At 42.9% G+C, this 13,634-nt stretch overlaps 1 protein-coding gene across 7 annotated transcripts in view; it reads left to right on the top strand.

Moving 5' to 3' along the window:
- Window positions 1-13,634, top strand: part of mpp7a (MAGUK p55 scaffold protein 7a) — a 66,178-nt gene that overhangs the window by 34,242 nt on the left and 18,302 nt on the right. For all 7 annotated transcript variants that reach the window (XM_086307301.1, XM_086307299.1, XM_086307303.1 and 4 more), the window contains exons 3-5: window positions 7,000-7,118; window positions 11,090-11,167; window positions 12,304-12,384. In XM_086307301.1, the coding sequence (XP_086163427.1) occupies window positions 7,000-7,118; window positions 11,090-11,167; window positions 12,304-12,384 (278 nt within the window). The remainder of the gene's footprint in view (window positions 1-6,999; window positions 7,119-11,089; window positions 11,168-12,303; window positions 12,385-13,634) is intronic.

Here is a 13,634-nt window from a genome sequence, read left to right as displayed (position 1 = left end):
ATGAAACTCTGCAGAATCGTGTGACGAGTGAGAGGCCAAGCACGAGAGAGAAGAAATGAGAAACTGAGATAAACTAAAGTGAACGGCAGTTATGGCATGGGGAGAAAGGTTTGTGCTATGCTGAGGTTTGTTGCACCCATAGCAAGGTATTACGCGATCACACCTTCCTACCACACGAAGAATGAACAACATCCATCCATCCATCAATCACCCTGTATCGTAGTTAAGCAGCAGCAGCCTGAGCAGAGAAGCCCAGACTTCCCTCACCCTGGCTGCCTTATCTTTAGTCAGAGAAAGGAGGCTCTTCTAGGGGACACCAAGACTTCAACAGAGCCAATCAACAGATATAATCTCTCCAGCAAGTCATTGGTCTGCTCTGGGGTTACCCCATGGTAGGACATGCCCAAAATACAGTGGGGCAAAAAAGTATTTAGTCAGCCACCGATTGTGCAAGTTCCCCCACTTAAAATGATGACAGAGGTCAGTAATTTGCACCAGAGGTACACTTCAACTGTGAGAGACAGAATGTGAAAAAAAAATCCATGAATCCACATGGTAGGATTTGTAAAGAATTTATTCGTAAATTAGGGTGGAAAATAAGTATTTGGTCACCTCAAACAAGGAAAATCTCTGGCTCTCACAGACCTGTAACGTCTTCTGTAAGAAGCTTTTCTGTCCCCCACTTGTTACCTGTATGAATGGCACCTGTTTGAACTCATCATCTGTATAAAAGACACCTGTCCACAGCCTCAAACAGTCAGACTCCAAACTCCGCCATGGCCAAGACCAAAGAGCTTTCGAAGGACACCAGGAAAAGTATTGTAGACCTGCACCAGACTGGGAAGAGTGAATCTACAATAGGCAAGCAGCTTGGTGTGAAAAAATCAACTGTGGGAGCAATCATCAGAAAATGGAAGACATACAAGACCACTGATAATCTCCCTCGATCTGGGGCTCCACGCAAGATCTCATCCCGTGGGGTCAAAATGATCATGAGAACGGTGAGCAAAGATCCCAGAACCACACGGGGGGACCTGGTGAATGACCTGCAGAGAGCTGGGACCAAAGTAACAAAGGTCACCATCAGTAACACACTACAACGGCAGGGAATCAAATCCCGCAGTGCCAGACGTGTTCCGCTGCTGAAGCCAGTGCATGTCCAGGCCCGTCTGAAGTTTGCCAGAGAGCACATGGATGATACAGCAGAGGATTGGGAGAATGTCATGTGGTCAGATGAAACCAAAGTAGAACTTTTTGGTATAAACTCAACTCGTCGTGTTTGGAGGAAGAAGAATACTGAGTTGCATCCCAAGAACACCATACCTACTGTGAAGCATGGGGGTGGAAACATCATGCTATGGGGCTGTTTTTCTGCCAAGGGGACAGGATGACTGATCCGTGTTAAGGACAGAATGAATGGGGCCATGTATCGTGAGATCTTGAGCCAAAACCTCCTTCCATCAGTGAGAACTTTGAAGATGAAACGAGGCTGGGTCTTCCAACATGACAATGATCCAAAACACACCGCCCGGGCAACAAAGGAGTGGCTCCGTAAGAAGCATTTGAAAGTCCTGGAGTGGCCTAGCCAGTCTCCAGACCTCAACCCCATAGAAAATCTGTGGCGGGAGTTGAAAGTCCGTGTTGCTCGGCGACAGCCCCAAAACATCACTGCTCTCGAGAAGATCTGCATGGAGGAATGGGCCAAAATACCAGCTACTGTGTGTGCAAACCTGGTAAAGACCTATAGTAAACGTTTGACCTCTGTTATTGCCAACAAAGGTTATGTTACAAAGTATTAGATTATTCTGTTACTATATGTTACCTTATATATGTAATCAAAGTAGTTGAATTAGAATACTGCTGTAGATCATATTATACCCTTTAATATAGAGGGTGTGATCTGTATGTAGTTTAGTTCTCATTATACTTTTGAGTTAACAGAACATATTCACATATTAGTTCATTAGATAAATGTGCATCACTCTGTATCCTTGATCTGCTGGGAATGTGTTACACTGTTTTCTTGACATGCTCTATTGTTGAATCATAAAAAGAAGGTTGTAAGCAGGAGACTTGGTGTCTAAGACAGGGGAGATAGACCACATTCCATACCCCCACCTTTCAGAAGAGCAGAAAGACAGGGAGCCGAGGTCATAACTTAGGCGCTGTAAGAGAGAAAGAATGTAATGTTTAGGCTTTTACGACTAGGTGGGGGCCACCAGAGACTATAAGAAGCTGAATAACCCGTCACCATTTTGAGACTGCTGTGACCCTCTTCAGGCAGGTCTCCCCATCATGATGGTCCTTATGCTCTTAAGTGTTGAATTGTATGGAAATAAATGATTGTTGATTGAGCATAAATACACCGAGTATTGTCCTTCCTTCAGCCCAAAGATTCAAAGAATTGGGAAATTTCAACAAAAGTATTGAGTTGTATTTTTGTTATTGACCAAATACTTATTTTCCACCCTGATTTACGAATAAATTCTTTACAAATCCTACCATGTGGATTCATGGATTTTTTTTTCACATTCTGTCTCTCACAGTTGAAGTGTACCTCTGGTGCAAATTACTGACCTCTGTCATCATTTTAGGTGGGGGAACTTGCACAATCGGTGGCTGACTAAGTACTTTTTTGCCCCACTGTACTTCATCTAGCAGGCATCCAGATGGCATCCTAGTCAGATCCCTTATTTATCTGACTCCTTTAAATGCGGAGCAGCAGCTGCTCTACTCCGAGCTCCTCATCCTGTCTCTAAGGGACAGCCCAGCCATCCTTGGAAGTATGGATGGGAATTGATCAGAATTTATTGATTCTGATTCCATTATCAATATCAGCTGTTGTCACCATTGTTAAGTAGGATCTCAAAGACATTACATTTGTTCAAATTAATTACAGACTGTATGCTCAAAGGTTTGTGCTCGTCTGTTTGTAATCTGTTGAAGTTCAGGGTCTGGGGTTGCCATTCACTCAGCTTTAACATCACTTTAGGTTCTTGGCTAGCTTAGCATTAGCATGTTGTCTATGCAGATACTTGCAAAGAGCCAAAGTTGTGTTAAGAGCATAGTACAGTTGTTTCTGTCCTGGATATCATTTGCACTTTAACACCCGCTGATTGTAGAGCAAGTGCAAGTGGATAAGTGGAATCGATAGGCAAACACATTAACGGTTCCAAGGACTTGGACTACTGGGAACTGTTTCTCTACAAGAACTTGTTATTGATTCCCATCCTTAATTAGAATGAAACTCATTTTTCTGCCAAATCTATCTTTAAAAGTGAAAGCCCAAAGAGGAACCAACATTTAAAATGAAAGAGGTAGGAACTGAAAAAAAAGGAGAGAATAAACTCAGACAATAACACATAGACAAAGAGGACATAGAGTAAAGGAAGTTACATTCAACAACACAAAGGCTTATACAAACAAGCACTTCCATAGATTTATTCAGAGGTAAGAGAAATGAATCTAAGCTAAACTTCAGGAGGAAATAAAGAATATGGTACTTACACTGTGACACCTGACTTTAAAAGAATCATGAGAAGAAAACAGACAATATGGTAGGGATGGTGTCACACACATTAAATTACTAATGTGTGTTTTTTAAAGGGAGTTCCTGACTTGATGAGTGGGAAAAAATGACATTTTCCATACCTATGATTTGTTGCCAAAAAGCCACGCCATTGTTTATATAATAATTCATATAAATTTAATAACTTGAAAAATTTTAACCTCTAAAAACTGTAAGTATGTCTGTAAACTTCAATTTGTAGATACATTTCATCAAAATGTTTGTGTTTTGATGTGTATTTTCCTGAATTTGTATGCAGCACACATCCCCACATAGCAAAATTTGTAAGGCCCGGATCTGGCCCACACATTGTGCTTACACGTGGCACACATACCACAAAGAATGACGGCCCTTTGGTGGCCCAGATCAGGTTACCAGAGGTGGCCCACACATGGGCCAGCACAGGGCCAGTTGCAGACACACTGCTGGCCCTGTGCTGGCCCAGAACAGTTTCACCTCTGGCCCCAGATATCAGCCTAATGTGTACCTTAATCAAGCCATGTAATAACAACATGTGCTGGAACATAATAGAACAAAAGTAACATGACGAAACTGTGTTCAGACAGTGAATGGACTGATTCTTAACTCAGTGCTTCCTAACTACATTCGTACACATTCACACTCTTGACATGCAGACTGGAGGAGCCAGGGATCAAATCACTAAGCTTCCGATCAGTAGATGACCTGCTCTACCTCCTGAACTACAGCCACCCAGTGGTAAACATGAGTAAACTGTCACTAGGTTTTGGATAAAGTGTACACTCATAAACCTGTCAAACCTGCATTTGAAACGTTGGCTACCATAGCAGTATAGTATTGCAACATGGCATTTGGGTCTTCTAACTAAAATAGGAAAATAGGAACATAAATAGTGCCATCATTGCCAGACCTGGCCCACATCTGGTTGACATACACCCTGCCATGACACCAGTCAGTCAGAAGTGCCAGCTTGATCCCAGATCCGGGCCAGACCTATTTTCTATGAGCCTGGGCCACATACACCAAACCACATCGGGCCAAATGTGGCATGCCATCACATAAACAGTGCCATCTATGCCAGGCCTGGCCCATATCTGGATGACATATCACTTACCATGCCGGAAGTCAGCCAGCAGTGCCGGCTTGACACCAGATCCGGGCCAGACCTGTCTGCTATTTGGGCCCTTGTATGTCATCTGACAGTTCTAGCTTATTAAACTGGCAGGTCATAGTGACAAATAATGGGGTTTTGAGATTTTCCATCCAAATCCATCAGTCTGCAACTTCTGCTGTCACCCTGTTCCCACATTTATACTCAAAACATGTCAAATCTGTCAGCAAAACACCAAACACATGCCTGACAAAAATTCACGCTCCTCAGTGTGATTGCAGTTATCCATCAGTACATCCTCTTCTGTAATTTCTTTTATCAAAGTTCACTGAAAACCGTTTTTTTTCAGCAAGTTTGGCAAAAAAAAATTCAAATAAGTATCTTTTACTATCAAGTCTACTGCTTTGTCAGTAAAGCTGTTGCTTGAGGCTGTCTTTCCTCCTCTCTCAACTGGAGAACAGGAAGGTAAATCAAGCCTCAAGTGGATTAGTGAACATGACTCTCAGACATGTTCACAAGGCAGTGTTTGAAATATGTTGTCACAACACTATTCCCCCAGCAGTCTGGCAAACCTCGTAAATCCCCCCATATATTGAGGGGGGTCCATAATTCACCGAGCACCTGGGAGAAAGACAAAACCCAGCGTTCATTTCCTCTATTCAAACGAGTTTGTTTTCATCAGTTCGTATTTTGTAAGAAGATCAGTATAGTGTGGGAAGTGGGCTCCCTTAGCAGCCCTTTCTACACCCATCACCTCATCCCATGTCTCTTTAAATCCTTTAGTTGAATATATTATGTGAGATGTTCTGTAGAGAGTTCCAAGTTGTAAATGATTGAGAGGGCCAGCTGCCCTCAGTCGGCTTTTGTTAGCTACAAAGCAAACTTTCTGGTGATGAGGACACCAGAACCTGCATCTGGCCTGCATCATTATGTGTAAAAGTTCTCTTGGTCTCTCTTCCCCCCTTTTTTTTTCTCCAGAGAAACGGTGAGGTATGAGGCGCTAACACTGCACAGGAATCATGTCAGGGTTTAGAGAAAAGGACAGGATATCATACTGATGTATCCTGGTGCCCAACAGCAGCAGATGGAGAGCATGACATAAGCTCTCCCACAAAACGTCCAGAGCTGCCAGTACACACTGACTCTAACCTGGTCAGAACCCAGTTCAGTCAGTCGCTCGTCCAGCAGTCAACGTCAACCATCAATCAGTCCTTTTCAGCTCTGACTTACTCTGCTTCTGTCTCTGGTGATTTTTTGCTCTCTCCTTTCTCTCTGTTGCCCTGTGCTCTGATGAAAGACACTCTCAGAGAGGTAGCCAAGCTACTTGTCTTTGTTTTGACGTTTCAGTGGCTCTGCTGTGGATATGTTTAGAACTTCTTCACGTGATCAGTGTTAGTTCAAAGGCTTTAAAGCACCGTGTGGTTGTGTTTGTGGAGTTTGAAACTGGGGGGCCTTTTCTGGAGAATTAGTGAAGGGGTCTTTGATGCAGCTTGACTGCATTCAGTATGAGCCTGACCTTTAATGCATCACCTAGTTTGGTGGATCACAGCCAGGCTGAGGACCAGAAGTGAGCAGCAAACAAGTATCTGCTACCAGTCTCCATCAGCTGTGCTCCAAGACTGTGTTGTGTTTGGATGTAACCCCACTCACTCACTGGTTTTGTGCTCTCTCCGTCTTGAGTGCTTCACCTCCCCCCTGCTTAATCTTGAAACCATCAGCTCCCCAGTCTGGTTCTCTTTAAATTGAATTTGAAATCTTCATTCTTTTTATAAGCTGGGTGAGTAAAACCCTGAAAGGCCTTGTGGATTTCAGCATCCGCTGTTCTGAGAGGATTCAGATTTATTCCCTGTTTTTTTTCAGTTGTTTCTAATCATGGACAGAAGCGTCCCTCAAACAACAGGAAGGGCTGGAACAAAAGCAAGAAGTAAAGGCGGGGGAAGGGAAATAGTTTATTGCCTTTACGTTTCCTCTTCTTTCCAGTGGCAAGAAAGGGAGGGATATCATCGTCTGTTTTGTCGCTCGTAGAAGTTTGAACCATACATTTTTGTTTCTGTTTTTTTTAATGCGTAATAGAATCAGCATGGAAGGAAAAGGAAGAGCATCCACAGATTATAATTAGAGCTATAGTCTGTGTAAGTATGTACTCCTTCCTAAAGGCACTAGTACAGGACTTTGTGTGTTTTGTTTTTACGTGTGCATCTGCTTTCTGCCTGACTCTGGGTGTGTTGGGTGTATATGTATTCATGCACACATACAGCACTTGTGTCTTTTGCTGTGCATGCAACAACTCACACCTCCCACTACCACACTGACCCCTCCTGCTTCCTCTTTCCTTCTGCAGGTCTGTATGAGCTGCTGGCGGCCCTGCCATCCCAGCTGCAGCCTCATGTCAACTGCTCTGAGGACAACACCTTCCTTCAGGATATGTTTGGAGAGAGAAGTCTCCACTCACTTGTTAAGGTACAACAAACAAATAGAGTTATAGGAATTTCGCCTACATATTTTTCAGAAAATCACGTGTTGTTTAACTCATATATGCACGCACTGATAACTCTTAAATACACTTAAAACACTTAAGTAATTTCATTTAAGTGCTATACATATGAATACCTCAGTTTAACCAATCCTAGCTTTAATTGCACATGTAGATTGTGTACAAAGTTTATTGTCAAGAAGGCAGACAACTAAATTAGTCACATAAAAAGTCTTGAAAAGAGGAGCCCCCGGCCTCCAAAGCAATTATTATTCATGAATTACAGTCCTATTGCACCATCTACCTGCCCAGATCTTCTAATTCCTTCCTCTACCAGCAGGAAGGGGCCTGTGGTTTGGTTACTGCCTGTTAAACTAGATAGCTGCAGAGATTGGGGAGAAGGTTTGTCTGAAATCTTTCTCTGATTTTTGTTGTTAAATAGAGAACAATTTTCCCCCCTAAACATGGGGTAGTTTCCTGCAAATCGGCTTTCCATTCTTTATTATTCAGTAAATAAATGTAATAGCTGCTCGACTGCTGTGTCTGACTGATTAACTGAGCCATCCTAGTGAGCCAAATGGACAGACGGGCAGACTTTAAAACGCACACAAGTACTAAACAACCATCTCGTCTTACTCAGAAACCAGATGCAGCATTCAGGCTAACATCATGGACACACCATTAATAAAACCTTAATTATCCTCTTCCTAAAGCTCGGCCACCAAATCTCCACAGTCCACCTTTATTTGGGATTTGTGTAAGGTTGTAGAGGGGATACGAAAGAATGGCTAAACAGCAGAGAGAAAACACACACATCAAGTTAATCTGACAGGCTTCCCAACCCAGGTCGCTCACTGGTTGTAATTGCCTCACCTGGGTAATTACAACCAGTTGTTGGTCACTCTGTCTGGAAGGAGAGAGACGGTCCAGAGGAGGAGGTGTCACAGATGGAGAGAGAAACAAGAAAGAAGTAGAGAATTCAGAGTAACATGAAGACTTAAACCAGACATATGCTCTTTCTGTCTCTCTCACCTGTACTCACCAGATGGTCAGGACGTCTCACATCCATCCTAATCCGATTATGTTACAGAGATGAAAGAATTATTGTCCGATATCATCTTTCAGCTTTTATTTACATCTGTTTGTTGCTAGAAAATATTCTCATGACACGAGCCAGGTGCTTATTTATATTTTAAAAGCCTCACTTGAATCCAAAATATATCCCCTTCCTTGCACTGTCTTACTTTGGATTTAGGCTGCCTTCCAAATATTTTCATTAAAGTTCAATGGTCGACTGCAGCCCAGATTTACCGGATCAAGCACGTTGTTCACAAACAAGTACCTCTGAAATGAGCCAAAAGTGGCTAGATGATGATAGATGAAGCCAAATGCAAGGTTATGATAGGGACAGGGGAAGGAAGAAGGAAACTCCATATTGCAGCAGACGGGTCACAGTATGCTGTTGACTACTGAAAAACTTTTTGAACCATGTCAAGCACACTGGAGGGACAATTAAAACAAGAAGAAAGCTACAGGTCAACCAGTCCCTATTCTATCATTTTGTATTGTCTGTATTGGTAATCAAGGAAAATCCCACAGCCATTACTCCAGTTTCATCCATCCCTCCATCCATTCTCTGCTGCTTTTCAGAGTTGCGGGGGGACTGTGGAGCCTATCCCAGCTGTCTTAGGGCGAGAAGCAGGGTACACCGTGGACAGGTCGCCAGTCTGTCACAGGGTTTTGCTCCGGGTCACTTTGAAAAAGATGTTCAGCTTGTAAAGGATGTGATGTGAAGTTTTCTGGGCAGAGGTCTTAAGCCTGCTTAAATACTATGTTTTATGTCTTCGGGTATTTTGAAAAGTCTCCAAAGTGTGCAACCCTGACCCTAAACATTACATTAGTTCATGTTAGCAAACTAGTGACAGATTATTTCAAACCAATAACTCAGTGGAAAGAAAAATAAAACTAGTTAGCCATAATGTTAGGGCTTATAGATGATGTTCACAAGATGCAGTTAGCACTGTTTTATATAGTGTTATAGAGTGATTTGACCCCCATTTATCTCAGGATTAATTCTGAGATAATTGGGGGTCTAAAAAAGTTTACAGCATGACAGGTTGCCAAAGCATCAACAGCAGTCCTAACATCCATCAGCATGTCCACAGGGGAAAAACATGTTTACCTCCACGACACGCCTAATGCACCGTGTTTTATTGCTGAGTAATAACGGCTTTATGCAGGATTTGAACTTCTAAGCTGACCTTGAAACATGACTGTTGTGCTGGCCAAGACAGAGTCCTAACAGGCTGTGATTTATCTCGGCAGACTGTATGGATAAGTCCAGCTGAAATGGCTGTAGCTGTTTAAGGCCAAGATTTAAACTGGAATCTTGATGGGGAGAGACGATGTAAAGACATTTCACACGTCGTTGCGTCGCGTTTTCTTCACTGGAAAGTTATAAAAGTGATTTTGATGGGTGACATTTGGTGTTTGGGTAATGTTTTTGAATGACATCATGTTTTGGATTTTGGTGTTGGTCCCTGGTGATTATCGAAGCCAGATGACAGCTTGAAGAGACTCAAATCAACTCATCTACACATGCTGCTCATGTTATTGCTAATCAGAACTTCTGCCAGGGCCAAAAACATTGAGGTCAAATACCGTCCTGTGAGTGTGTCAGAACATTCAACTGTCAGTGATTCTGACTTGCTTTCCTCCGTATTTACAGTACTGCTACCATCTAGCTTTAAGACATAATCACCTGTGTTGCGAGGAGTAAAAACTATGTCTAACATTCCTAAAACAGATGTTTTAATTGCACAAAGCATCTGTAGCCGTTCAGTGTGACAGCAAACAAACTGCTTTTCTTGTCTTTTTCTGTCCTGCTGAGTGATTTTCTGTCACACATTGTCACTGCTCCATCTGTGTGTGTGTGTGTGTGTGTGTGTGTGTGTGTGTGTGTGTGTGTGTGTGTGTGTGTGTGTGTGTGTGTGTGTGTGTGTGTGTGCACTCCCGCATGTGTGGATTTGGCCCTTTAGATATAGAAGTGGCCCAGAGCGTCTCTGTCACTCTCTCCTCAGCCAGAGGCTCCTCTGTTCCACCATCCTCCTGGAATGCTTTCTAGGACATCCAGCTGGAAGCTCCAGGCTCGGGGCCCAGCTATCAGTCAGACCCGTGGCCCAGATCCCCTTCACCATGCATGCTGGGCCTGAGGAAGGAGAGACGCAGGAGTGGCTGCTGGGAGGAAAGCTGTCCCTGTCTGTTCCTTGATGGGACCTGACAGCAGCCTGTAGGCTGTCAATGCATTCCTGCGCAGCTGCTTTTAAATCACAAATGGGATATCTGTAGTGTTTTTTGTGAGTCTGTGTGTGCGTAGGCACAAGTGTGCAACTGTGCCTTTGACGTTGTGTGCGTGGGTGTGAACGTGTGCTTTGTGTGTATATAAATTATTCCATCTCTGCTCCACATATGATGAAGTGGTTTTGCGTGTATAAATGAGTGAAAGTGAGCGCACGAGTCAGGCTTACTTTCCATTTTAGCAACTCTCCAGAGACGCAGATCTGTCTCTCAACACTGTGCAGTCACAGCGCTGAGGCTGATAAGGAAATGTTTAGCCAATTTCACCAGACTGTTGAAATGATTTGGAATCATCACGGGGCCACTGGGACATATCGAATGCATGGTGGAAAACTGGATTGTTTGTACAGTGGCTAAGCTAACTGAAATACTTAGTGGATCGAGGGAGTGAAAGATCTTTGTGTGTGCTTTTGGTATTTAAGGACATGATTTAATGAACTCTGTGTATGTACAAGATGGTGCTGATGAAGGTTGTACATGTTTTCTTACATGTCTGTTTGGAGACGTGCACATGGCTTCCAGCGTGCACACTTTTTCTTCCACATGTGCTCACTACTATCTCAATAACTACCTTAATAATGAATACAATCTGTCCTTTCAGATCCACGAACGGCTGCAGCACTATGAAGAGAGCAAGCCCACCCCTGTCCTGGAAGGAGCTGCACCTCTGGCACGTGACGTAAGTGTTTTAAAAAACATGTTTAAACTGATTGATCTTTTTATTGGCTGGGAGGCAAATGAATCGATTAAAGGAACCTTTGGTGAACAGTGTCTGTCTAGATGGGTTTCGGTTAATGGAGGTTTAATTTATTGACTAACATAAAATGACACTTCAACCCTCGTCTGGCCCCGGCCGTACTGTCTAGAACTCCCAGCAAGTGACTGCCACCGCTCAAGTGAAACCAGCATGGCCAGTGCCGTTGGTGTAAGCAAGTGAGACACACCACATCATCAATAAATAGTTCAAATGATGGCCACTGATCTAGAACTGTATGGTTGTTATGGTTGACTTGTATCCTTCTCCCTGTTGGAAAACCGTTTTCCTCTTCTGGCTGACTTCCAAACATCTTAATACAAACTCTGCTGTTACTTGGACAGATCACTTGGTGCCATCAGAGAGCATTGGTCTGCATTTTATTCCTGCAGGGTCAGATACGAAAAATACAAACACAGAGAAAGGGTTCATCAGTGTCAAGTGGCTTTCATGTCAGTTTTTACTGTGTGGGATGGCTTGCTGCTCCTTTCCACACTCCAACCAAGTCCAGGAGGATCTTCCATAAATCAGTGATGCTCTCAGAGCTCCCATTGTTTCCAGGTTTAACTGACTGTTTTCTTTAGTTCTTGAGATTCTCATTGGAAAATGATCTGGTACAATAGAAGATTTATCAAAGGGCAGGTGCCAGTAGGTGGGAGTTCTAGGCCACATGACAAAGTGTGGCCTTGCCTCCAGCTGCGATTTACCTTATTTAAGACAAGATGAAGCTGCAGATAAATCCTGTAACTGAAAGAGCTGCATTTTTATGTCTTAATACAATATGATACAAATAGAAGATACACCAACATAACTTCTTTAGATAAAGCATAACTAGTATGTTTATCTCTCTAAATGCAAGTCCTCTATTCATTACTGACACAAAGCACACCTTGCAGAGTTGAACTGTTAATTACAAACCTCTACCATTGGTTTTTCATTATACAGACTGCTGTTGTCTTCTTGTCGAAGCATTGAATGTTCACATGCACACCTGAAAAAGAGAAGCATGCTTAATGGTCTGAGCACAGTTGTGTGAACATTGTGTCCTTGACTATTTTCAGGTGTCTGATGAGCTGGAAGGCAAATCAGCCAGTCAGGATGTCAAAGAGCTTCTTAAACTGCTGGCAAACCCACATGTAAAGGTGAGTAAAGGATTTGCTTATTTTGTACTGAGCAGGTTTTAACAAACTAAAACCACATATTCTCTTTGTGGAGGATTGTATTATTCCATCCAAAAAACAGCAAAGCATTTGGCAATTCTGGCTCTGGATCTTTGCTGTTTGCACAGCAGCCACATTAAAGCGTTACAATCATCGTGCTGTACACAAAATAACACGCCTGTTAGATCCAGGCCTTGTCTCGTTTTCTTGGCTGCCGTTGCTGACCTCGTTAGCCAGATGCAGACAGCTACAAAATAAATTTACACATTTTTATTTTCTAATGCATAACTGGGGCCATCCATCAGGGCCTCCAGGTGTCTCAGCCAGACAGAGCTGCCTTCACGACGGCAGGATAGAAGCAGAGTTGGACAGGCTCCGTTTTTAATGCGCTGTCGTCATGCTTGTTTGGGCTCTGCCAGAAACAACAGCTCTCTAGTTCTCCCCCAACATAGCACACACACACACACACTTACAGTACATGCAAATATTTAATACCTATCAGTGTCAAACAGCAGGAATTCAAGAGATGGTGGTTCCCAAACATGGATTTTTCAATGTCTGAGCTGGTAATTATGATTCATTTCCTAAATTCTCCAAACACATTAAGAACAACTACATTAATCTGTTCAAAGACAAGTGTGGAGCATGTGTTTTTTACAGGTGCTATAGGTACAGACACACATATTTCACCAGGCAGCACATATTTTAGACATAGAATCAGCAACTCCACACACACCTCCAGCAAACTGGTACTCATTTGGCTCATTACTATGTTTTTCCCCTGCACCTAACACATATAATTGCTGCTGTAGTTGTGCAGTGGTCTCTCAGCTCCAGTGCAGAATGGGGTCAGCCAAGCAATTCCCCACCAAACAATGGAAAATGTTCTTTCTGCTACTGCTTCCTCCATTGCTGGCTGGTGAATTTTGGCAGACGGTGTAGCAGCACAAGCCAAAGAAGACAAGCTGGAGAGGAGTGGCATTTTATCTCTGAAGTAGGATCAAAACCAACCATTTTTAAAGATTTCCTGGCTGTGAGATTTTCTTTACATGTGTTATTCATTTGGGATTCTCTTGATCGAAAGAAGTTATTATTTTTAGTTATAATAAGGTAATACAGACTCTTTGCCTTCCAAAGACTACTCACATAGCTCCAGTTGTGTCTCCTCCTCTCATCTGCTCCCAGTTAGCAACATCTTGAATGCTGTACTGCAGCATGCTCCCATGTCATAA

This window comes from Aulonocara sp. 'chitande type north' Nkhata Bay, linkage group LG9, assembly GCF_057382095.1.
Source record: "Aulonocara sp. 'chitande type north' Nkhata Bay isolate Kocher_YH1m ecotype deep benthic linkage group LG9, A_spYH_male_GT1.1, whole genome shotgun sequence".
Taxonomy (NCBI): Eukaryota; Metazoa; Chordata; class Actinopteri; order Cichliformes; family Cichlidae; genus Aulonocara; species Aulonocara sp. 'chitande type north' Nkhata Bay.
Note: the sequence above shows the minus strand (reverse complement) of the source record. Positions and strands in the feature narration are given on the sequence as shown.